We start from the raw sequence: 27273 nt of genomic DNA on the forward strand, positions 1-27273 counted from the left end.
CCGGGCAGTGGATCCGCCTGGTCATTTGGGTGCCACCACGTGAAGGCGTCCCTCTCCATTACCAAGAGTCACTAAATAGATATAAGCCTCTCTTACCCCTCTTCCCCATCCCTCCTTCACTACAGCAGCACTTATCCCTTCACAACAACCCTTCCTGCCCTTAATTAGGTGACGTTACCTTTGTACCTATTGACAGTCTCTTTCACAGCCCTTACTCCTGCTCAAGTCTCCCCCCCACTTCACACACCACTTAACTGTCCTAGCCCCCCCCCTTCACACACACACACACACACACATACACACACACACACACACACACACACACACACACACACACACACACACACACACACACACACACACACACACACACCATTCTTGAGAGAGAGGGGTGTGTGTGAGAGAGAGAGAGAGAGAGAGAGTCAGGGTGAGAGCGGAGGAGGGCTTGGTCAGTCAGTTCCTTTTTCGCCGGGCCAGACGAAGTTACATTTGGTGTGCTGCTGCAGTGAATTACATGTGTGTGTGTGTGTGTGTGTGTGTGTGTGTGTGTGTGTGTGTGTGTGTGTGTGTGTGTGTGGAGAACTGCAGTTGTGTCGAGGTACACTTTTGTGAGTGGTGAAGAGAACTTTTTATTTATGAAGAAAATGACTTGTGTTGTTTACCGATATATTTTTTAAAGAAGTGAAGAGAGCAATATTTTTCTGAGATGAAAGTGGACAGAAAAGATAAACATTTTGATAATACTAGTGACTTAAGTGTAACGAGTGTAACTAATATTGAAATGAATACTTTTGAATGATGAAATATAACGTTACTGATATCTGGAATTTTTCAGTGTTAATGTAATGAAAGTATTGATCTTTGAAAATGGATATTGCTATTTCTTCGAGTATTTTTTTTTTTTTTTCGTTATGGAAAGTTAGTTACTGCAATAGTGTTATAATGTTGCAAGATGTGTACATGTTATATCTTCACCTGCTGGTCATTTAAAGAGGATTGGTTACACACACACACACACACACACACACACACACACACACACACACACACACACACACACGAGTATATAAGCATCATTGACTTTAGTACAGTAGAAATAGATGTGCATTAGTGTTGCATGAGTAATGTATTTAGTATGCAAAGGTCGTATCGTAACCTAATAATACAGAATACAGTAAATCAATAAGGTACAAACCGAAGTCATAATGCATTCTTTATTGTTATTATTCTGCTCCTCCCCCCCCCCAACCTTACTCCAGTTTTCTGTAATGGTTTTCACCCCTGACTAGGCTGTTTTGGCGAGACGCTTTCGTGGTTTCGCGCGCATTCTTGGAGATGTTTTGGCGAGTGTCGGGGCGTGACGGGAAGTAGGGCGTGGGAAAGTGAAAGTTCTAGTAAAACGAAGGAATTTTTTTTTTTTTTAGCAAAGATGTGACTGCCTGGGGAAGAGGAAAATATAAAGGAAAAAAAAAAAGGATGAATTGAATTAAAAGGGCTTTGGAAAATCGAAGTGGGCAGAAAAGTTAAGAAAAAAAAAGAAGAAGGATGCTTGGATGAAAAGGGCTTTGGAAAATCGAAGGAAGATTTGTTGAGAGGTGATGAATATATGAAGGGAGTACGGACCAGTCATGTGCCTGCGTGGAGTGGAATGATACCGAGAAACTTAATATTCGGCGAAAAGTATTGATGTTTGTAAGTAATTAATGTGGAAGGCAAAAATCACACACACACACACACACACACACACACACACACACACACACACACACACACACACACACACACACACACACACACACACACACACACACACACACACACACACACACACACGTATCTATGTATATTTTGTACACGTATACACGCATACCTACAGATCGAGATGAAAAAGAACTGGAAAGATGCAAGATTTACGAGGTTTAAAAAGGCCCGTTTAAGGAAAAATTGTAAGGGGAAAATTATATGTATGGAGTAAAAGAAGACGAACCTTGGAAAAGTTGGACGAGTTCACGGAATTTCGGAGAGAGCGAGAGAGAGAGAGAGAGAGAGAGATTCATGCGTATGGAAATGTCTAGGAAAGTTAACGAATCTTTTTGAGAAGGGAGTGCGTAAAACAAGTGTGTAGGGTAAGAGGGAAGAGGGGTGCGTGAGGGAGGAGTGTTTATGTGTAGGGGAGAGAGAGGAACAAGGGAGGGAGAGATGAAGTAGATAAAGGGGAGGGAATATTGATTATCGGAGGAAGGGATGAAATTACGAGAGAGAGAGAGAGAGAGAGAGAGCACCTTCACCTGACCCTCACAGTAAATGAGGAAACCACAGTAACACTACCATCTTGCCCCTCTCTCTCTCTCTCTCTCTCTCTCTCTCTCTCTCTCTCTCTCTCTCTCATTTTGGGTACGGTTTTTGCATAATGTGAAAAAGAAACCCAAGAAATATATAACTGAGAAAGTCATTGGGTCTCTTCATTTTCATATACAGTCAATTCGTCTAGTAATTTTTTTTTATGTTGTTGTGGTAACGTATTCATCTGACTTTAATAAACTGCTAGAGTTGTCACGACCATGAGAAGGGATAAAAGCCACATTTCGTAAGCTCTGTGTTGATGAACCCTTTATCAGTCGGTCAACAGATAGCAGCTTGATTATTTGCTCTGTGTATATATGGTGCTTGATATATCTCTTGCCTTGTGTACACTGGGATACAAACACGTGAGGCCAGGGGTGGGATACAAGTACATATTTACAGTCGATTTGCTGCCGTAACTCCTGATTTCTTTCTCCAGGAAGAACTGGAGCCTTGAGAAGACGGAATGTTCCCTGTCCTTCCAGCAGAAACAGTTACAACCTTCGGCAATTTTTCCTCGCGTAACTAAGATTTTTTTTCTTTTATTAATTTAATACTTGGGGACATTCTGCAGCCTTGTTTCTGTGCCCTTCCTACGAAAAACAAATATAAATTGCGACAGGGAGGTGATTGTGAGTTCGTTTGGGTATCCTGCCGCAGATAACGTAAATGCTGATCAGCCTGGGTTACGTCGCTTTCGTACATGGCGGGGCAGAATTATCGCATAGTTAGTCACCTGATAACTCGTACGCAATGTTGACATGGCTTGAAATCTGCTTGTGTAACTCCGTATTGTTCATATATGTATCGTGAAATCATGATATGTGCGAATTCTGAAATACCAGGAACGTGAGGCAAAAAGCGTGTCGAAAAGCGAAGTTTGAATGATCAGCCTTCTTGCAAAAGTGAGATATTAACTAGGAGAGTGTATGTGAGTGAGATGGAGGGGGGGAGGGAGGGAGAGACCGAGGATGAGATGGAGGGATGGAGTGGAGAGGTATATGAGAGAGGGTATGTGTGAGTTAGGGGTAGGGCAGCGTAATGGCAGGGGACAGGGCGACATGGAAGCGATTTGTTTGTGGTCACCCCATACAGGATTTCGGCGTCTGGCTATAGATAGATAGATAGAAAAAAGAACTACGTTAAATATACTTGGCTGGTTCGCCTTAATTTTGTACAGTTCCCAGATTTAGAGCACATGAAGCGGTGACTACTGAGTGAACGTTGAAGTAAGCAGGTATTTTGGTGCATCTGTCATCCACTTACGCTCGCTCTGGGGCGCCCTATGTGTCACGTCACGGTTGAGTCCATCACGCTCGTTAAGGGGCTTTGTTTGGGATAGATTCTTTAGCATCATTTAGCTAATATGTGTTAATGTGTGTAGGAGGCATTTGTTTATGTGTTTTGGCGTACTTTATTTAGTAATGTATGAGTCTGAAGGATAGCAAGGGAAACATAAAACATATCGCACAACAGGATGTGCAGGTGAAGTCACGAAGGGCGATACCACGTTTGTTTACAGAACGATTAGATGAGCTATGATTCTACCACAGCCACAGGAGCATGACGCCTCTGTTGCTGCACGCCCCTCACAGCCACAGAGGAGTAGCAGGGAAGAGGGAGGAAGAAGGAAGACGGTGACATCCTCCTCCACACCGCTGTCAGTTCAGTCCCGGTGTGGCGAGGGTACCAGGTGTAGTCGCTCTCATCCCGCCTTCTTGACAGGACGGACGCCAGAGACGGGACACAGAGCTGAAAGTTAACGAAATTTTAACCACAACGAGAAGGAGTATTTTGAAGTTTACAATATATATAAATCCCAACGAGAAGGAATATTATGGGAAGTTTACGAGTAAATCATAAGGAAGGAATATTGTGTGAATCAAAAGACGCGAAGTTTTGTCGGGTATTTTGATGGAAATGAGAACTGACTCGTTTTTATAGTTTTGAAAAGAGGGACGCCTGAGGAGCGCCGTGGAGCCTGATGTTTGTTTACCCCACGCGAAGGGAAAAACAAGTGAAAGAAGAGAAATTGGAAAGATATTTTTGATACAGTTAGCAAGAAAACCAGAGTGGAAGTGTTTACGTTTTACAGTATTCTGACACAACGAGTCTTACGGAAAGCAGTGTAGTGTAGTGTATATTGTGTGCCGCTCACCACAAGTGCCTCTGAAAAATAACACTAAAAAAGGTGCTTTAAAAACCTGTCCCAATCCGTGACAGTTTATGAACATTGATAGCATTAAACCACCTGAAATGCCACGTGAAAAGGAATGGAAATAGGCAGAAATTAGTGAAGAGGATGCAGAGAAGTTGATGGGAGGGAAGTGTGACCAAGGAAGGAAGGAAGTAGGCAGTGACCTTAGACTTTACTCAGCACATTCCTCCTGCCCGTCACGAAAGAAGAGAGAAGAAACCCGTGAAGAGAGGAGTGTGCCTCTGTTGTGTGTTGAGGTGTAGCTATCTCTAGGTGTAGGAGAGAGATTTAGAGTGGAGGAGGGAGACTGGCTTTAAGAGTGGAGAGAGATTTTAGCTTTATAGTAGGGAGAGAGAGATTTTAGCTTTCTGAAGTGTAGAAGGAGAAATTTTAGCAATTATAAGAGTAGGGAGAGAGGTTTTAGCTTTCTCACGAGTAGAGGGAGATATTTTAGCTTTTATAAGAGTAGGGAGAGAGAGATTTAGCTTTCTGAAGAGTAGAAGGAGAGAGATTTTAGCTTTCTGAAGAGTAGAAGGAGGGAGATTTTAGCTTTCCCAAGAGTGGAGAGAGATCGTAATAGTTTTATGTAGGATGTTGTTAGTTTAGCTTCGGAGTGGAAAAACTTAGCTGTTGGATGTGGTGTGAGTTAGCTTGTTCGTGCAGTGAGGGAGTTTTAGCTTTCATTAGTGATATTTATAGTGTGGAGAGTGTACGTAAAGGGGAATTTATTGTGTAAGAGTGAGAGAGAGAGAGAGAGCACTAGCCAGGTGTAGAAAGGTGTACATAGTAAGGTAATCAGGATATAACGGGTAAGAATTGGCTAGTCGAGGGTATAGGCAGGTTTGGGTAGTGTTTAATTGCTGTCATTATGTTGTTACCTTAATTGGGGTGTTAATTAGCGTAGTTAGGATGTAAGGAAGGTTAATGGGGCCAGCTCAGGTGTACTCAGGACATTGTTAAGAGGTGATTAGAGTGATAGAGGGTGTAGTTAGCGTCGTTTAGGGCTATAGAAGGTGTAATTAGTGTCGTTTAAGATCGTTAAGTGTGATAGGGTGCTGTTAAGGTGATGCTAGGGTGATCACGGGCCCAGTTGTTGAAGAGTACCTAGGGTGATTTAAGGCCACATATTTAGGGTGATTTAAGGTGATTGGTGTGCCTAGTTCTGTTTAGGGTGTATTAGAAGTAAGTCAAAGTGTGATGAGGAGTATCGAGATGTTGCCAGGGTGACTCAGTGTGTGGTTAGTGTGACTCTGAGTTTATTTTGAGCAAGATTAGGAAGTACTTAAGTGAGATTTGTGGTGCTGGGAATTAAGGTACTTTGAGACTGGGATTGTTACTGTAGTTAATTTAGTTTTTACATGATTGGTGTTTAAGTGTATTTAGAGTGAAATTAATATTGATACGAGGTTAAATTATGTAGTTTGGGTCAATTTATAGGGCGGATAATTGGTGGTGAAGGTAGTTAGTGAGGTTAGAGCTAGAGGCAGAGGTTGTTAGAGCTAGTGAGAGGTGAATAGAGCCCGTAGAGGTGGTAATACTTAGTTAGAAGTACGAGGAAAGTTAGTGAAGTTAGAGTTAGATTGTTAGAGTGATTAGAGGCACTTAGTGAGGTTAGAATTTGAGGTTAGAGCTAGTTAGAGGTGATTCAAAGCCCATAGAGGTGGTAATAGGTCGTTAGAAGAACCAATAGTTAGAGTTAGAGGTAGATAGAGGTGATTTAATGCCCAGTAGTAAGAGTTAGAGCTAGTTAGAGGTGATTTAAAGCCCAGTAGTTAGAGTTAGAGCTAGTTAGAGGTGATTTAGAGCCCTTAGAGGTGGTGAGAGGTCGTTAGAAGTACCAGTAGTTACAGTGGTGAGAGGTAGTTACAGGTAGTGATGTTGGTGGATGATCAGGTGTTCTGCCTACTCAACTACCTATACCAGATTGCCAACACGGATTTACGTAAGTGCTGTGTGAATGGGATTTGTGGGATTTTGATGGGTTACTGTTGGGGACTTTTATTCTCTCTCTCTTTCTCTCTCATATCTGATAAGTGAGGAAGGGGTTATCACTCACTTCCGGACGATAAGTTGTGTGAGGGAGAGAGAGAAAATCTCTCCGGAAGTGAGCAACACCGCCTTCCTCACTTATCAGTTGAGAGAGAGAGAGAGAGAGAGAGAGAGAGAGAGAGAGAGAGAGAGAGAATAAACATAATCTGTAGTGTTTTGTTAACTTATCTGATTTTTTCTTTTTATATATTTACCAACATATACATACACAAGAGTTACTGTTTTTTTCCCTCAAAATTTCCCAAACATAGTGCAGTATTTGCAGTCATAATAGTAATCATAATTTTGGCATTATTATTATTATTATTATTTGCTGTTGTTGTTGGTGGTGGTGGTGGAGGTGGTAGTATTATCATCATCATCATCATCATCACCCTCATCACCATCTTCCATGCCACCGTTATAATGCCTATTACTTGGCCCTGACGTATAACCGAGAGACTAAAACGATGGGTGACGTAAGAGGTAAGAGTGTTGGAACCCTGAGAGTGTCTCTGTGCCAACGCTAAACACCTTTCGATCCCACACAAGCGGTATTGGCCATTAGCTTTTGTCTGGTGGAGAGGCTGTAGCGTTTTTATTTCTAGCGTTTATATACTCCCATGGGGGTACTTTGAAATTTAGTGTTCGCAGTCCGATAGCTTCTCTCTCTCTCTCTCTCTCTCTCTCTCTCTCTCTCTCTCTCTCTCTCTCTCCCCGTGATTTTCCTGTACTCGGATATGTCTGTCGATTCATTCCATCTCACTTTATATATATACGACCTTGCTAGCGTATTAACCCACACATTTTATATAGCACTTGAAGATTATATAAAACTCTCAAATGATTCACAGTTTTTCAATATCATCATCATCATTATCTTGACTCTCTTTCCCTCCTAATTTTTTTTTTCCTTAGCGGGGAAGCGAGGGACTCAGACTATAGCAACATTCAGTTTAAATAACCGTCATTGGATTGAAAAGGCTAATACTCCCGATCGCATTCGAATCACGTCAGAAGTGTACTGAAATTCTGCCAGAGATCAAGTCGTGACAGGTGGATGGGTAAGGGAATCAAATGGAGTTGTTACACAAGGCTACTTAGCATATGTGTTGCTTATTGAAGGCAGGGGTTTAAAAGAGGGATTATGTGCTGACTTAGCTGCTGATTACTTGCAATTTTCTAGGCCTGTAATATGTTTGGCTTTGATAATTTATTGAAATTTTGTAGTGAAAGGAGTGGGAATCATACTAAAGGCTGTTGCAGAAGACTTTTTTTTACTTTATTCTTGTTATACTCAGACGATTTAGTTAAACCTGAGAGACTTCGATTAACAGGGGTGACATAAAGGATTTAATAACGTCTTCACTGCCAGAGATATTTTATAGGGTATTAGATCGTCTGATAGGAGCAAGAATAAATGAATCGAGGCGAAATCGTTCGTGCGGATTAAGCCTCTAGTGTTATTATTTTAAATCGTTTATTGCATTAATTTGTATATAGGGATGTATTTTATTTTTTCTTCCTTACGTACTTTTTGGGAATAAGTGGCAGGTTGATTTGTTTATATATATTTCTGCGTACTCTACATTTGATATAGTGTTTTATTCATGTAACTCTTCGCACACTGACAAGGTAATTGGTTTCTTGTAATATAGGAAGCCGTTTGATGTCGGGTGGTAACCGTACAGTAGTAGAAATGGTAGTAGTAGTAGTAGTAGTAGCAGTAGCAGCAGCAGTAGTAGTAGCAGCAGTAGGAGTAGTAGACTAGTAATAGTAGTAGTCGTAGTAGTAGTGAACGCTTTGTGGTCCAAGTACGTTAAGGCGCCCCAACCGTATGTGACCCATAAGAGTTTACACCTGGCAGGGGTATTGATAAGACCACTCAGGGAAGAGTAACTGGTCATTTACCTTAAACACTGGGAAGAAGGAGCCTTGCCCTGAGCCCCAACTGTCAATAAAGTAAGAAAGGATAGGCTGGTAGAGGAGACTATATTGTTGTCAGGTTTTATTATCAGTAATTATAAAGGAGAACTTGATGTGAAGGAAGTAAGCAGTATATATTTGTGTTAAAATAATTGATGTAATTAAGGGAACGGTTCATTAGTATATAATTATTTTCCGGCGATGGTTGTGAGGTGTATGTGAGGAGAGGCGGGAGGTTGTGGAGCCGTGTGTGGAGGTGAGAGTAGTAGAAGTAGTGGTAGTAGTAGTAGAGTTTGTTTGTGTATGTGTGTGTGTGTGTGTGTGTGTGTGTGTGTGTGTGTGTGTGTGTGTGTGTGTCAGAAGGAAATAACAGTGTTGTGACTCACACATTGTATTATTGTTTCCGCAAGTTTTTGTGAATGACGAATCAAAATGAATAAAAACCCAAGTCTGTTGAGGAAGACTGATACACCGATAATGCCGTTAAATATGCTTTGTTATTGTTATGTCATTTTCCTGCCTACTTTCATACTGTGCACGTATTTACCAGTACACACACACACACACACACACACACACACACACACACACACACACACACACACACACACACACACACACACACACACACACTTGCAAGACGCTTTTCACATAACCTTGAGAGGAATCAGCCTGGGAATAAGAGCGTTTAGTGATTAGCAGAGAAAATAGTTCTCATTTCCTGAAGGGGTTATATTATCAGCTTTTATCCCCCTCCCCCTCTCCCTGTGTGTGTGTGTGTGTGTGTGTGTGTGTGTGTGTGTGTGTGTGTAAGGAGGGACTGTTGTGTAAGTGTGTGAAACAGCGGTAATGTGATGAGGTCCTATGTGTGAAGGTTGTGACGAGCTTGATGTGGGGAGAAGCAGGATGTTATGTGCTCAAACTCATGACCTTACCACACAAAGGCAGGTGCGAAGACGTGGAGAGAGAGAGAGAGAGAGAGTTTCAATCATCAAGACAGACGGCCCACCACCTCAGGTTTAAGATGTGAGTGTGGGATATTGTGTGACCTTCGCCTGCTGTGGTTTATAGCATTTGGTTTGCACAACACTTAGATCCGGGTTCAGATCTACAGTAACAGCTGCTTAAACCCACTTGTATCTACGTAATGAAGTTCTCTCCGGCTTTCAAGAGCATGCAGCCTCTTACACACACACACACATATACACACAGATAGATAGATAGATAGATAGAGACGTGCAGCAGGTGTGGCTTGAACTGAGTATGGAGCGATAATGTGCGCTGTGTAAGTGAAGGTGTGGCTGGCTGTGTGAGGATAAGTGTAATAATCCCGTCCACCAGCATCACGACACTGCCAACCTGTTCACTGGCCAGGCTCAGGCGTGTGGCAGAGAGAGAGAGAGAGAGAGAGAGAGTTACCTGTCCGTCACATCATTTCCTCCCGCTGACGATTTCATTTTTGATTCTCGTGTCTCACCAGCGATTTCCTTTCCTGTTGGTTATTATTATTATTATTATTGTTATTATTATTATTATTATTATTAACTCAAACTTGGCCCGGATTTTTTGGCGGAAATAGAGAATGCTACGGCTCTGCATCCCTCCCACAGCACTCCTTCATGACGTGCATCGTATTCCAGCGCCAGTCTCTTGATACAACTCAGTATTAAAGATGCGGAGATGGCAATTTTAGGCCAAGTTAGAGTAAAATGAGTATAGTTATTGAATCGCCTGTTAGTCAGTCTTCATTTAGTTCGTTTCCGGTCTGTTCGTCACCAGGGAGTGTCGTAACGTGGGCAGAGTTTATCACTTTTAATCACGTCCTCTGAGAAGGAGAGAGAGAGGGAGGGAGGGGGGGGGTGCGGCTAACTTAGTTCCCTAGCACCTCTTCCTGAGCGACTTATGTTTGGAGATGATCGGTTAATATCCTTTGTTTATGTAGACTACAGCGATGTTAGAGACTTTTATATAACACATAATATGTCAGTAAGGTGTGATAAGCATAATAAATCGCTTAGGAAAAGGTAATGGTGTTACACTCCTTTTAGGCTACACTAACTTGGCCTAAAATTGCAACCTCTCCGTCCAGAACGTTGGGTAGTAACAGTAGATTAACAATATATGGTGCTAGTCTCTCTCTCTCTCTCTCTCTCTCTCTCTCTCTCTCTCTCTCTCTCTCTCTCTCTCTCTCTCTCTCTCTCTCTCACACACACACACACACACACACACACATTTTCACATCCGTAATCTGCACAAAGCTTGAGTGACCTTGAATAATTCTCAGCTCTGGAGGTCAGAGGTGAGGCAAAAGGTGAAAATCGGAAGTGGTTTTGTTACTGAGAGTGTTTCTGAATAATCTAATAACAGGGATGACGTGAGTGTTCATAGATGGAGAGAACAGTATGATAAAAAGGACATAGGCTGTTTGTGTGAGACTGAAAGAGGAAAGAGGTGCGGTAGGCCAATAAGAAGGTGATTGGATGTGGTAAATGAGTGTGAGTGAAGCTGTGAAGGTGTGAAAGTTGATGAGAGAAGGAAACTAATAGGAAATGGAATATATTGGATGAATTATAAAAGGTGGAGTCCATGAGAAGGCTTTGACATCATTTTATAAACTTGAAAGCTGATGGATTTACGCTCATTGTCAGGGTATGTGAAACGCACTGATAAAAATAAGTTGTCCTGTAACATAAACAGTGCAGAGACATGCGTGCAGGTGGGTTGGTCTGTGAGGTGGAGCTAGGATTGAGGAAGGTTGAAGGTTGAGCTTGGTGTTAATATACTTTTTTCTGTCCTTCTTCTGGATCGTATCTCACGCCATCTTTAGGGACGGCTGAAGGTCTGAATGATTATTTTATTTGTAAGTTGTTTATTGATTTGTCTCTATTCTTTCATGAACATAGACATTTTCTTCCAGCCCCTGCGGACATGGCAGCCAGATTTTTTCCCCTTTCATTAACAAAATAACTTCCTTCCTACTCCTTGATTTGGTGTGAGGCAGCCCTTGTCAGATAACTGATAGAACTTTCAGCCACACCATATATATGTTATGTAGTCTCGTTTTTCCTCGTAATCCTCATAATAACCTGGTCCTTTGTCTCTCCCCACAGTCCGTGCGGGCAGCGTTATCTTCCTCGTTGGCGTCGGGTCCCTGGTGTGCTGGCGGCTATGGGAACACTGGAGGGCGGGGGGCGGCTGCTCCCCCGCCCTCCCCCAGCCGCCCCCGTCACCGCCAGCTGCCAAGACAACATCCGCCACGCCACGCCCCAGGGGTATCCTCGCTTCCCTGCTGGAGGAGGATCTCGTGCAGGACCCTGACGACTTTGAGGACGAGGATCCCGCCTTTATACATGTATGGAAGAGTTAATGTTCATTTGGAATTTCCTGCACCTTTGTTGTTAGCCATCACCATCGAGATTTATTACTGATTCTTACTTGTAGCTGTCATTATTGTTGTCTTTACCTTTCTATCTCTCATCCTTCCATCTCTCCTCTTCCTTCCGTCCCTTTCCCTCTCTTATTTCCTTCACCTTCCTCCTCCTTCCTTCTCTTTCCTCCCACCTTTGCCTGCTTCCTCCCTCCTCTTTTCCAGTCCTTGTTCTCCACTTCCACTTCTCCATTCTTCTGTTTTTTTTTCTCTCTCTGTCTCCTTTCACTTCTATTGTTCTTACACTTTCCATCCTCTTCCTTCACCCCTGTTCCTTCCCCTTCATCCCTCTTCCTTCTTTCATCCACCCTTTCCTCTCTTCCTCTTTTGATCCCTTCTTTTCTCACCTCCTATACCCCTTCCTCCCACCCTTCCTCTTGCTCTCCCTCTCTTTCTCCTCCCTTTCTCTTCTCTCCCTCTTTTCCTCCTACCCTGTTCCTTCCTTCTTCCTCCTTTCATCTTTGTCCTCTTCCCTTTTGCTCCTCTCCTCTGTCCCTCTTCCTCCATCTCCTCCTTCCCTCTTCTCCCATCTCTTTCCTCCCTCCTCCCTCCCTCCTCCCCAACTCCTCCCTCCCTTTTCCACCATCTCCTTCCTCCCTCTTTCTCCCCATCTCCCTCCCTTTCTCCCATCTCTTCCCTCCCTCTTCTCACTTTCTCCTTCCTCCCTCATCCCCAATCTCCTCCCTCTCTCTTCTCACGTTTTCCTCCCTTCCTCTTTTTCCTGCTTTCCTTCGCTCTTCCCTCCCTCCTCCTCTCCAACCAGTAACTCAGAATGCCACTCAGCATCTAACAAACAGTGAATGCCAGTGACCCACATGAAAGAAAAATCTCTGAGGAGAGTGATAACAATTATGTGAAAAACAGTGATACAATTTTTAGTTTAATTTTGAAAATAGCCACCTGTATATCTGTTATCACCACACTTTTAAACTACTGATAAGTTTATCATCACCACATACTGAAAATATTAATTCAGTTGATGTACTGTACTGTACTATAAAGTTAATAACTATGATTAAGTGTTCTGAATAGCAAAACACTATAAGCCCTGTAAAATGTGCACCACCACACACACAGCATCTTGGAATTTTAGTATTATCAGGAAATTATCATAATTATCTGTCCAGGTGCATGAGAGTTGCTGTCTGTTTTCTTAATCCTACCTCACCCAATCCTCACAAGGAAATTAAAGGTCTGGATGCTATTGTATTCTACTCAAGGGATGTGTTTCCACAGCAATGTTTGAGTGGAATACTATGATATATTAGTGATTTAGTGTCAGGAAATTATCACATGCTGCTGTCTTTGGGTTTCAGCTGGTGTTGGACGTGACTCGGGACTGTTTGGCCAGACTCTTGTTGGTCAGTGCAGTGTGGGGGTGTTGAGGGGGTAGGGGTTAGTAGCAGCACTAATACACTAACTCTTACTGTGGATATTGTTCCTTAGATGATACAGAAATGTGATAGGGGATTAACTCTAATTCTTATGAAAGATTGGTGATGTTGAATAGTTCAGTGGCTCATATTGATGTGTGTTTTTGATGTGTGTTTTTGCTTAGTGATTAACTTTAATGACTAGTCTGTTACAGCAAATAACTCAGTATCTCAGCATTTATTGAATTCATGCCAGGGTTGCAGGAAAGCTGTGGTCATGTTAATTGCTGCGGTATTTGCGTCCTCTGTTTAATTTGTAATTAGTTATCCGAGTGAAGCTGGTGCCATTAAAATCGAGCTAGCTTCACCAATACTTTTGTTTAGTTCCTCAGTTAATCCTGTCATGCCGACAAAGCATTTTAGATTTTATTTTGGCTGCTACCAGATGATTTTTTTAAACATCAAGAAATGCCCATAATAGTGGAAGGGTTAGAAACAGTTCCATCAACACTTGCACTATGAGAGGTCTTTCTATATCTGAAAATTGTCTTTTGGTAGCAAGAATAAAGCCAAGGGTAAAATGCATAATCAGAAAGGGTTGTTGCACACACAGAAGTGATTCTATGTAACACCAAATGGCTGTTATGATAAATACAGGCAGTCCTTGCTTAAAGTCTTTGGTAGTCTATGTGCAGACAAAATGCTGCATAAATTAAACAAGTTTTTCAGTCATGGTTTGTGGTTTCACATAATATCTTACTTAAAAACAATAATAATAATAATAAAAAGAAAACGATCAGCTTAGAGCAACTATAAACAAGGACTAAGTGAATTGTAGGTGTATTAACATATCAAGCATGTCCCAGAAGTTGTCATAAGGACTTGAAAGAAAAACTTGTACTTGTATTCGGGAGTGTGATGATGCTTCATTTTCTCCTCACATTCTTCTACATTCCCACGAGTCATGAATGTTTGTAAGAATATTGTTTATGGATGGCATAATGTATAGTCAGGGCCAAAAGTTGACCTAATTTCTTATATTTCTCACTTCTGATTCCGACAAATATCCCAAAGTTGAGTACACCGCTTCCCGTCCGATAAGCGAAGTTAAGCAACGTTGGGTCTGGTTAGTACTTGGATGGGTGACCGCCTGGGAACACCAGATGCTGTTAGCATAACTCCCTACGTGTCAAGTGGGGTTGGTGGAGGATTAGTGCCCCTCCCTGTAAAACAATTAACTTTAAGCCCTTGACCACCCCGTTTGGGATACATGGCATCTGGCAATGGATGGATGGAAGAGAGGTTTGGTATATTTTTCCATTCATAGTTTTCTTTCTTTCTTTCCTTTTTTTTTTACTTTTATTTATTGTATGCAGTATATTGTTTTGTTTTTACTTTTATTGATTTGGGGGGGGAAAGTGGCAGATGTGAAGTATATGTAAGGCAGATGGAGTGCCATAGTAGGTAAATTTTTGTCCCTGATTATACCTGTTAAACCTGCAGGGGAAATACTTTGGTCCATCAAGCCCGTGTGATGATGCGTCACTGAGCACAGATGTGAGTGAGACTGGAAGTGAGGTGCTGAAGCACTACCTCGCTGATGCCAGCAACTCATACACTCCAGGCGATGAGGGGGTTAGTATCTAGCAGGGTGTTTACTTGAGCAGAGTTAATAAAGTTCTGGATTACAGATATGCATCAACATACTAAAACACCAGGCATTTATTTGTTGGTTATGACATATGTGTAGTAGCTTTATGAAGTACTGATACTGTGATCCCCATCCATAGGTTGTGTCATCCAGTGAGGCCAGCTTGCCCACTGATGAAGATTCTGACGCCGAGTTGTGTGGAGGTGGTGGTGGTCGTCGCGTGGTGCGCCGCCGCCACCGAGCCTCACACTTCCACCGACACCCTCCTGCCACCTTGACTCACTCTGCACCTCACACTGGCATCAGGAGGCACAAGGAGAATGGGTAAGGGCATCATGTTTGTACAGACACACCTTAGTGAAATCATCAGGCAGGAGTCAGTCTGACATATGCAAGTATAGCATTGGCAGGCAGAGAGATATGTATGTAATCCTTTCAGATCATTTGTCATCATGTATTCCAGGCTGGCCCCAAACTGCCACCCAGCCAGTGCCCCGGCCGCCCACCACCCGTTGCAGGATGACTGGCTGTCCTCAGAGTCTTCACCTGAGAGTTACCCTGCCACACGACACCGCCACCCGCGCCACCACCCAGCACATGTTATCACACCAGACACTGAGGATACGGTTAGTAAGAAACAGGCAGACAGGCAGCTGTTGCTGACTGGGTAGGATGTAGTTAGACAGGTAGACAGAAGAGGTATGGAAAAAAAGAGGCGGATACGGAGGTTGTTGTTGTTGTTGCTGTTATGGCCTCAGACTCATCTGAATGTGAGCTTGATGTATTGCATGCTGAAATTACCATTCTGCATACTGCCATTGTCATATCAGTGGTGCAGGAGTGAGTTTAGGAATGGTTGTATGACTGGGCACAGAGCTGCCATGTTATATTAGTGCTTCTCTAGATGTGTAAAATAAGAAGCATGTAATAATGACAGGATGTTAGATGGTTATATGAAATAGAGAGACATGTAAAAGAGACAGCCAGGTACATTATCATATGAATTAGACAGTTAGGGTGATAGACAGGTATGTAAAATGGACAGGCAGAAATGTTTGCAAAATAGAAAGGCAGATAGGTAGAACAATTGTTAAAAATGGACAAATAGGTAGTAGTAGTAAGTAGTAGTAGCAGCAGTAGTGGCTGCAGCAGTAGAGTATCCCCATTCTGTCTGGTCGAGCACACCCATCACCTGCTGGCAAGCTGCTGCCCCTGCAGGGTTATTTCATGCAGTGAACTGATGTTCTCTTGCAACTGCAAGATGCAGGGAAAAGTGTGGAGGTTTGTTTCCTGTATAGACACAGCATTTATTTCTTCCCACCTAGATAGCATGGGCAACATATGCATCATTTGCCACCAGAATAACAGAGAACAGGAAAGGAATGATGAGGATTAGTTCTTGAACACTTAGGCTCCTGTGACTCATTCACAGCTTACTGAAGATGTTTAGCATATACTTTAACAAAATGTTCAAGTATGCTGAACATGCAAGTTAATGGTACTAATATTAACACTCAGACTCTTATGACTTCATAGCTGAATGAAAATCATCTGGCAATATCTGGAGTTATCATGACTATGAGCAGATTAATGGTGACAATATTAACACACTTCTGATTCACTTTCAGCTGAATAAAATTGTGCGGCATTAGCTGAAATGGATTACAAGCATTGTGTCAACTTTGATAGAGTAAATTTTTATATATAGTACTGTTTCTGTGCCAGGTTGAGCGGAGACATCGCCTGCTCAACATGCCTCGCCGCCGAGACGAAGATGCTGCTTGGAAAGTTGGAAATAAGTAAGTGATAACCGTTTTGTCATCACTATTTACCAGTGTTAGTACTTTGCAGTTTGTAGAGTGATTATAATGTAAAGGTGCCAAAATGTGTTGTTATAGAATTTTTTTTTTAATGTGTAGAAAATTTGATAGTACTTTTACTGCTGTACAAAATAACGGGAAAAGTTATTTTTGTGTACACAAGGTTGAAACAGAGTGTGAGGACGAGGGTTAAGTTATTAATATTTTTGTGTACACAGGGTTGAAATGGAGTGTGAGGATGAGGGTGTAGTACGAGGGATGTCTCAGAGTGTGTCGAATGCGTCACTGGCAGACCTGATGGAGAAACTGCGACAGCGAGCCCAACGCGGCACCTCCCTCTCACGTGACAACTCAGTGGCATCTAACCTGTCAGATATTCTGTCTCCTATGGGTTCACGCCGCTTCATCTTCCGGCGTGAGGACTCTGTGTGTTCCAACATGTCGGGTGTTTCTGATGTGGCACCATCAGAGTGCTCAGAGGCCTCACTGGATGTGTCAGTGAAGGAGGATTTGGCTACCTCAACTTTCACATGCTTGGACAACATCGAGCATGAGCTGGATGACCTCAAGAGCTCTGTGTTGGAGATGGACCAGGAAGTGACCAAGTTCACGTCACGGCCAGACCCATATACCTTTAAGACCACCTACTCTGATTATTCTGTAGGCTCAGGGGAATCTCGTCCACCCTCTGCCATGGAGGTGTCTTCTCCAACCAGGTCTCGATTTGGGCCCAAATCACTGCCCACCAGAGCCACAGCGTCATCTGATGCAGAGGTGGCAGATTCAGACCACTGGCAGCAGGCATCAGAAGCATCCGGCTCAATGGAATGGGACTCACCTCAGCATGGGTGGTCCAGTGCTCGCCCCCGGCCTCTCTCACTCCCACCCTCACTCCCATCACATCACTCGGCATCACACTCTGCCACTCAGGTACACAATCAAGTCCTGTCATGTTATTTGGTGTACATAGTTGTAGATGTAAGAATGTAATGAATGGCAGCTGGTTTGGCGCAGTATTGGTGAAATAAATGTTGTTCTTATACAGCATTATGTGGTCCTCACCCTTCTGTTCTTTGATACTATCACAAAATACTGTGTACAAGCAATTCACTGTGCTCTCAGTGTAGTACAGTCCTCATGCCGTAACACACTCATCTCATGCACCTTGCTGTCACAACACAGAGAGTCCAACAAAAGATCTCAGGAAGCACCTGGCTGAAATGGTTGGTTTCCTGCAGTTTACTGGGTTCATGTCTTGATGAGCCTAGGGCCACAATAACAGCAACATGCAGTATCATACAAATATTGTCAGCTTGTGCATAATATACTGAGACTTGTCACTGTTTGTGGTCTCCCAGGATGACACCATGCCATCTCTAGAGTGGGACAATGGATGCCTGCGTCAGTACTCAGAGGAGCACACTGTCGTCCCACATGACACCCTTGATGACGTCTTCCATGCCAGCGCTCAAGACAGGTAAAGTCATAATACTGTGTTTATCGTCCATGACATTGCTTTTCAAAGCCAGCCACCAGAACTACACTCACATTAATGCAGGAAATGGATTCATAATTCTTTGCTGCCTCTTTAATAATTGGTGCTTTTCAGCCAGACTTCTGAGTCACCCTTAGATGACCCAGGCTATAAATCAGGGGGTATGGTGGTATGGGTGCAGTAGTATACCTTCCTCGTTTGCTCCTGTCAGTCCTACCTTCCTACACATGTAAGGTTTGGCTATCCACACACTGGAGTACCCCTGTTTGTGGAAGGGCATTGCAAAAGTGATCAACTCCAAAAAGGGTTGAAATGCACTGATGTGAATCTCTCCATTTACAGTTTCCGAGTGTTGTTAATGTGCATATTAATGGAAGCCTTCAGACAAGTATCAGTCTGCTATAACCCTTGTTGCTTTTTTTAGTTAATACTGGTCACTGATGTATTTTAGTAATAGAATGATTTTTTTTTTTTTAATAGCCTTGGCTGTAGCTTTTAATATCATAGTTTTCATTGAATGAGACCTTGTGTTTATGAAATGTTTATGGTGAGAGAGACTTTACAATGTAGATGAAGTCCCTAATATGTACAGTACTTGGTAAGAGAGAAATCATAGGCATTGATAATTTGTAAAATGAACACAGTGCACAGTAATATGTTGTAGGCTGTTCAGACTTTGTAGGCATTTAGACTGATACATTGTTCATTTATGGCCTATGAAGTGAGATCTTGTTTCTTCCTAACATGCAGCTTGGCTGATCTTGAAGGATTTGAAGAATATAAGTTAGAGTATGGCAGGTGAGTTCAAACTGCTGTGTACTAGGTGTTGTTTTTATGTGTGTTTTGAACTCCACCTGACTTAACGAAACCAGTGGACTGAACCTGATTATGTTTGTATATTGGACTACAAGAGACTTCCATATGTTCATGTACAGTTAGTCCCCATTATATGTCAGGGATATGTTCCAAACTAATATAGCTGATTTCATACAACCAGTACCGCAAAATTGAGGGAAGTTGGTAAATCATCTTTATAGGTGGCAATGGAACTTCACATGCAGTAATTTACTGTGGACTTAGTGCATGGGAGGGATGCCTTCATGTGGTGGCACTGATATAACTGGTTGCTTTACTACCATATTATGTAAACATTGCCCAACTCCCACCCTGTTCCCTGAAAGGAGAATGGTAGACATCAAAAGAAGGACAACTTTAACATGCAGTCCACTGAATTCTTGATCGTATGAGACTAGGGCTACAACAACAGTTACTGAGGACTTGACTGCAGAAAATTTCAACATACAGTGAGGACTAACTGGACTGTAGAACTGTTCCTCAGGCCTGTTTGGCTAATGCCCTGGTGTCGACAGAAGTGGTAAATGATGCAAAATAAAGATGTATGATTACCCGTCAAATGAAGGATGCTGATAGCCCTTTGCTAACCTGATTTGAGTGAGTATCCACCTTAGTAACTGGAGGAGTCCTGCACTGCCTCATACTGTATTTAGCCAGTGTGATGTTTTAAAAGAACATTATCCTTTTTTATTTAATGACTTTCCCCTAACTATTTAAGGTAATTCCTATGAGTTTTCACTGGTCTGTGTTTAACGACTTTCCCCTAACTATTTAAGGTAATTCCAGTGAGATTTTCTGGTCTGTGTTTAAAGACTTTCCCCTAACTATTTAAGGTAATTCGTATGAGATTTCTCTGGTCTGTATATTGAAACTACTTGTTGCAGCTAAATTTGAATAAGATTTTTACACTCAGTTTTCTGTTTAAGTGCCACAAAATATCTTTCTTGTGAGAATGAAGTTTCTTTGTTGTTTTATACCAGAATCCTCCCCCACAGTTGAGTAAATAAAAAATGGTCAGTCATCATTTCCTTTGTGAAAGTTTTGTACGTCTCTTATTCCCGAGAACCACAACTTTGTTTGGTTATGATATTTCTGTTGAGACCTTGTGGCTCTGTATCCATAGTATGCACCAATTTTGTGTAAATTTTGTTAGCAAAGTTTTTATGTCAGCACTACGATTTGAGTAATATATTAAGCAGTAATGCAATACATTTTTTTTATATTTTTCTTAGATTTCTTCCTGATACATTGTGTTTCATATCTCAGGCATCAACTGTTGCCGGATCACTCCTCACTGGAGTTGGACTTGGAGGAGGAGTTGCAGTCTCCAAACAGGGCTGTGACCAAGTGGGACTTGGACCTGCCTTCTTCTGCCCCCATGACCACCTCTGTCGACTCAGCCATTCACTCTGGCCCCGGCTCACGCTCCACCTCCTCCAGTCCCATCCCACCCGGGCTGAACCGCTCCTTGCTCAGGTACGCCCCCACTCAACCCCCTCCTTGTCCAATGTGGCACCCAACCCTTAAGTCCTCACCAAAGTGTTCCAGGACTCTGCCCTGCCGGGTGGTTCCCTGGGGATGGCAAGATATGTGGCGATGGCCTTGGCCTCATGGTGGCCTTGGCACTCAGCCTCCAAGCCCTGTAGTCAGTGCCGGGGCTAAGCAGCATAACGCAGACACATCTCCCAGCATAGACTCCGCCTTGGAACTCAGCATGAGTGATAAGATGTTTGAGAGTTGCTCTGAACCTCTCAGTCCCCCAGAGTGATGTGGCCACAAGGGAACATAGTCATCTTCATCTTACTTTTGATTTGAAGACACAAGTTGCATTGTTTCATTTCCTTACTCTGTTTATGAAAAACGTACAAATGCATTCTTTCTTTGTATATGAAAAGCAGACAGACTTTCATCATTCTTCGTTCTGTCTTATCTCTTGGCCACCATGTAATTGACCAGTTAGTCACACACTAATCACCAACTGCGATGACTGACACTCGCACTTAGAGACCAGTTGTGAGGTGCCTTAGCTAGCCAGATCGCCAGTGCCTCGCCTGCTGTGCCTGCCCCGCCCAGCCCTGCTTCGCTCCGCCTCAGGCCCTGGGAGGTACTGCTGAGCCTGTGTTTGTGTGCATGACGACAGTTGTCTTGTTGGGTTGTCGGGCAGCCCTCGCTCTTACCTGCACCTTCAGACCATGACTTAACATTGTCTTCTACGTACAGTATATGCATGTCTTTTCATTTGCTGTATATCTCCTCTTTTCACATCTAGTTGCTTTCCCTCTTTCTTTTCCTATAATTTCTTTTACATAATTGGTTTTGTGTAGCTGTAAAATGGTTTGCTCTTGGGTTTAGGAAGATCTTTACTAGAAGTTCGTATTCTGTTTAGTTTTATAACAGAACCCATTAACTAGTACAAAAGTATATGTTACACTTGAAGAATTTAAATATCTTCTAAGGAAATAATTAGACACAGAACTACATGAATACTGTATCGGAGTGTCATGGTTTCTTGTAGGAAGCAACATCATTCCTCCTACATCCATATAATGTGATTTATCTCATAGTTTTAAAGATAATGAAGGATATGCACAGCATATTATGGTGGTTTAATACTGCCATTGTTTTATACACACCTGTATTGGCAAGGTGTGACACTTGGTGTTTCATGCACAACAAATGTCACCTGCAGAACATGTTTAACATCTTCTCCCACGTGACTTTTTTTTCTTGCTGCCACTTGTTGATTTTATTTAGCTCTGGGGATGATTTTATTTAGCTCAGGGGAGTCCTTCGTAGTGGAGCAGTTTAATGGAAATTTTCTTCCGAACTGCTCCTTTGTGGCAGGTTTTTGCAGAATTAAATAAGATTGTCTGGAATTAGCACAAACATATAAAATACGTTATCATAGTAAAGTAATTAAAACATCTGTCCTTCCTATCAACCATGAAATAAGAATACTTTTTATTATGCATATAAACTGTCCTTTTTTGGTCAGAACCGGTCGATAGCACTACAGCCTTCTCTTCTGTCAGATTTACTGTAATCTGATACAGTACCCACATGCCATAGAATTCACATGTATATTAACTGAGGAGTCTTCTTGTCTTTCCTTTGCATTTCTTATTCTCCTGAGTTGCTTCTGTTACTAAGTATATTTTTCCTTAATTCCTTAGTTGCATTTATCAATCCATCCATCATCTAGACCTTTAACACCCTCAGCCAGATGACATATATTGTATTTTGCTTTTGATATCACAAGGCTAGTTTTATTAAACTTCATGAATGTTCTTTATTACTAAAATGATTGAATAAGGCCGTATCAAGTCCATCCAGGTTGAAAAAACCTTCCCAGTGCTGAAGGAAATAATCTGATGGTGTTAAAAAAAATTATAAGTAAATAAAAATAAACAGAATGATCTGTCATTGAAGGGACTGATGATGGCCATGTATAATCCCACCAGTTAAAAAAGTCTTCCCAGAGCTGAAGGAAAAGGTAAAATTGATGTCATAAGAGGAAAGGGGTTAAAATTGAGTGTTCTTTAGAATGTACCTAATTTCTTAGTTGTCCCTCTTCTCTTCTACTTCCTGATTAATTTTTTCATCTTCAGAATAGACTTCTCAAACTGGTGAGGGTAGATACGGCCTTCTTTAGCACCTTCAGATGTGATCAGTCATGCCCTTGTATTCCCATAAGGAGGCAGATTTCACAAATTATACTAGGGAGGTGAAGGAATTTAGTTCCTGCACTCATAGCATACACTTCATGTTATGAGCTTGCCTTGCCTGCACAGTGTTGTCATCACAGAAAATCCCCCCAAACTGCTTAGAGTTCATAGTTGCAACACCCTTTGCACTTATGTTTTTGCCTTTGATGCAGACAAAAGGTCCACATATAGATGTGTTCAGCAGATGTTAGCCATGTCAATACAAGGCCTTTCATAAGTTGAATAAAATAAGATTAAAATAGTAAGAATAATCTAATTAAGATGTCACTGAATTCAACGGATTAATCTACATATATTTTATGCTTGATTTTACCTCCCCCTCCGTCATCTCTTATTTATGCTTTAACACATAAGAAGCGTATTCTATGTTAATTTCTGTTGTTGTGCTGACTTTGATACAGTACGTGACAGCTAATTTTGATTAATCATTGACCATTTTGCTTTTATGAAATATTTAGTCATAATGATGAAAGACTGTTTGCTAGAGATGGACGCTTACTTTTGTGTTTGCATTATTTATTATTTTTTTTTTTTTACTGGGTGACATACAGAATTATGATGCATTGCACATTTTTTCCTCATCCCATCCTGGAAAAAAAAAAAAAAAAGTTAGTATGACTTATTACATATATTTATTTACCATATTTATTTTTAATTTATTTTTTGTAGACACCACCTCTGATTGGATCTAATTTGATGAAACAGTTGACTAATGCATCATTTTCCTGCATACTCATGTTTTGTGCTCACATATAGCCAAGAGAGTTGCCAAGTCTGCTAACTCTTCCTCTTACTAAAAACACCACCTATGCTTATTCAGTTGGAAGTTTTGGAGAACTAGACAATGTGCAGTTCATTCTAAGTTTATGTAGCTGTGAGGCAATGTATAGAAGGTTGGAAACTGGTAAGGAGGTGTGCGCCAACTCTCAACTGTTGGCAGCTGTGCGTGAGTGTGTGAGTGAGGGAGGGAGGGAGGGATGTAAGTGGGACCAAAATAGCTGTGTGGGGGCAACAGTACACAGCATGTTGGCTGCGGCACTGGTGGAAGATGTGCTCTCTCGCCTTATAGGATGGGCTGTTGATAGAGTAATTGACCATCTGCTTGTGTGAGTTTGTAGAGACTAGCTGTTTTGCGTGCATGAATATGATCTGAGACTGCAAAGAAAACTGAAATATGCTAAACCCAATACCGAACTGAAATAACCTCATTCACTGGTCAGCTGACTGAAACGTGTTCAGCTGAGCATGATGTCATGTTCAGGTGAACTTAGACCAGGGGTGCCCAACCAGCAGCCCCAAGACCAAGTGTGGCTTGCCTTCAGTTTATATTTGGCTTGCCTTCATTAACAGTGGATGCAATACAGCCAATGCATTATTATTGACTTTGCACACACTAATATAAAAGTATTTCTTGTAATGTGTAATAATTCACATTTTGTTTGCCCAGAGAGGCTTGGACTCAGATTCAGCATTGGTGATTAAACAGGCTAACAGTGTAACTGGACGGATTTAAAGAGATTGTGATGTGTCTGATCACATTTTGTTTACTACGTTAGTGCAGCCCACATGTTTTGCATAGTATAAACTGGTCCTTTATGCAGAAAAGGATGAGCATCCCTGGCCTAGAGAGTGGAAAGATTTTAAGCTTAATCTTGAGTTAAGATGAGAATTTTCTTTAAAGTCTCAGTCTCCAAGGCAGTTATTTTAAGTGCCAAATATAGTGTGATTTTTCCAGACTTTGAGTTGATTAGTTTTAGCACCTTCCCATACAGATACACAGACATTCATCCATTCGTTTTTTTCCCCTCCCTGATGCGCATACATTTCCAGTAATGAGGAGAGAATGTTAGTATGCGATGTAATTTATTGTATTACAGTATTATCAACAAGTCTGAAGGTCATTAGTGGTTAGATGTGTTTTGTGATTTGATGTCATGAAAGTGGATACATCTTAGGTACAGCAGTATTAGGGGAACACTGTGAGGGAGTTACTGTGATAAAGTGTACATTTCTAATTGATTTGGAATTAATTAGAAAAAATTAGTGTTTATTTATTCTGAAACATAAAAAACTTTTTCTGCTAGTCAGATAATGAGAATATCAATGCTGAGTTTGCCCATTTATGTACCAGTTTACTTGTGTTTTTTCTCTTCAGTTATTTGGTATGCTGTTTTCTGAACCCCACCCATCCCTTTGGAAAAATGTTGAGTTTGGGTAGGATCAGATTAATATCAGTATTTTCATTTCTACTTTTCCTTTCCCATTTTTGTTTGAAATAGCAGCTCTTACTATGAACTCTGACATCAGCATTACCTTCTGCTAATACTCCTTTATGTTTTAATGAAATGGTAAACTGTTGGTGACTATACTAACTGTAGTGTTGGAGTACCACAACATTCTTCCATCATTCCTGGAGTTGTAGTATATGTGTCACTGGAGATGTCTTTGCAACTCTTCCTTAGTGATATGTTTTGCTTATCACACCTTAACATTCTCTTGTATGCCACTGATATAATTATAATACAGACCTGGTTTTACATCAGTACCATACAAGAGGATATTGAGGTGTAATGAAAATTTAGTAGCCAAGGAAGAGGAACAATGAAGTCTCCTATGCTGCATAGAATACACTTCTCTGTAACTTGATAACTAACTGGAGTTTCTCTGCCTTGAGTATGTAGTTTGTATTCTAATATCAGTAAGAGTGCTGTAGCAAATTTTTCTTAGTAATTTTCCATAAGCATTTAATGATACAGAAATTTTACCTAGTGCAGAATGCTACAAAAGTTTTAGCTAGAGTTTTAGTGGTCTAATATTAGAAGGATTTTTTAATATATTTCTAGTTATTAGCAGATTAGGCATATCGTCTTTTGTTATAGTAAGATAAGCCAAAGAATAGTGTGCACGTAGAGTTTAGCAATATATAATCAAATTAAATGTGTGTAACATTTTTTATTTTATATATCTTAGTGTAATAAAATTTCTTAACATATGGCAAGTCTGGAATCCAGTACTTATTGTTTTTTTTTCATTTTAGTATGCATAACCAAACATTATTTTCCTAATGATATTACTGTACAGTACCATACATACTGTAGTTTTTAGTGGTACTGTACTCTAATGGATGTTGTCAAAGTTTTGGATACTACATTATTAATTCTGCCATTAACTGATTTTGATAGAACATGCTTGAAGCTAATTCATAGTTAATTGTATATTGAGGTGACTGACAAGCAGTGCAATATTAACTGATATTTCGTCATTAGATAAAGAATTTCCAGTTCTTAGGAGCATATTGGATTACAGTTTGCTGTATTTAAGGAATTTCAGCATTATGATGCTGAGTAACATTCCATGTTGCCCTGATGTACAGTAGGCAGTAGATCATGCAGGGAAATACTATATTTAGTGATACTGTTGTGCAGTGTTAGGGCAGAACAATAAGTTAACCTTCTCTCCAATAGCATATTTTGCATTTTATTCTTGGTACTTTCAGATGATTTTATTCCGTGTATGAGAGACATGTTAAATAAGAATTGCTAGAAATAGTGTTCATTAATCTCTTCTTTATTAGAGGCCCTTCTTAAGGCAAATAAAATTGATTAATTGTACTGTAGCAAGAATATGCCATAACTATATCATTAGAATGAAAAGGTTAATTGAATAGGATGTTAAGGTGCTATCCTTAAAGCAGGGTATAACCTATCAGCTGCCTCCTTAACCTCTTTACTCTGATGACATTTTATTTGATTCTTGCTAATTCCTGATAAGGATAATGAACTTTACAAAGGCCTCTCATACTGTTATGGTTAATGAAGGCAACATAATTATAACCTCTCATGCTCAAAAGGTCTCTTCTGAGCTGAATAAAATCATCAGGAGGTAAGAAGAATAAAATACAAACTGTCATCTAATGGAAGGGATTAATACAGACTGCAGTTGTGTGGATGAACATTTTACTTTCTGATAGTCATTTATGAGGCCCACAGTGAGAGTACAGACAGTCTTTGTGTTAAGGCAGTGGTGTATTCTAAAACATCACAACTTTTTCCATTTGGCTCGTAATGTAAACAGAGGAAACTGGCAGTACAAATTTAGAGGTGGCATGGAACTCTTTAGTAGGCAATATTTAAGTGATTTTTCTGTGTTGAGAGAGAGAGAGAGAGAGTTGCTGTGAAGCATGTTTGATTTGTCTACTTTATTGCCAGATATACTCTGTAATGTTTTCCAGATATACTTTGTAATTCCAAAGCATATGACTCTTAATGGCAGTGATTTGTGGTGGAAGTAGAATTATCAGTGTCAGTTGCTGTAGTCTCTTGAGTTTGGTTGTCAGAGTTCATGGAGAGAGAAGCAGGAAAAGGCAGCTGGAGTTTTGTTGCCGACACCATGGGTAGTCCTCATTCAAATCTGTTTCATCATTAAGTTGCTGA

The 27273-nt window shown here is 41.1% G+C and overlaps 1 protein-coding gene and 1 pseudogene across 2 annotated transcripts in view; both read left to right on the top strand.

Moving 5' to 3' along the window:
• Positions 1 to 27273, top strand: part of LOC145394551 (uncharacterized) — an 83605-nt gene that overhangs the window by 40675 nt on the left and 15657 nt on the right. For both annotated transcript variants that reach the window (XM_080268389.1, XM_080268388.1), the window contains exons 2-9: positions 11605 to 11846; positions 14798 to 14929; positions 15085 to 15269; positions 15409 to 15571; positions 16671 to 16744; positions 16984 to 17695; positions 18124 to 18242; positions 20382 to 20591. In XM_080268389.1, coding sequence (XP_080124515.1) covers positions 11605 to 11846; positions 14798 to 14929; positions 15085 to 15269; positions 15409 to 15571; positions 16671 to 16744; positions 16984 to 17695; positions 18124 to 18242; positions 20382 to 20591 — 1837 coding nt within the window. The remainder of the gene's footprint in view (positions 1 to 11604; positions 11847 to 14797; positions 14930 to 15084; positions 15270 to 15408; positions 15572 to 16670; positions 16745 to 16983; positions 17696 to 18123; positions 18243 to 20381; positions 20592 to 27273) is intronic.
• Positions 14350 to 14469, top strand: LOC145394630 (5S ribosomal RNA; annotated as a pseudogene).

This window comes from Coenobita brevimanus, chromosome 27, assembly GCF_032717465.1.
Source record: "Coenobita brevimanus isolate Jiangsu-jjx chromosome 27, ASM3271746v2, whole genome shotgun sequence".
NCBI classification, from domain to species: domain Eukaryota; kingdom Metazoa; phylum Arthropoda; class Malacostraca; order Decapoda; family Coenobitidae; genus Coenobita; species Coenobita brevimanus.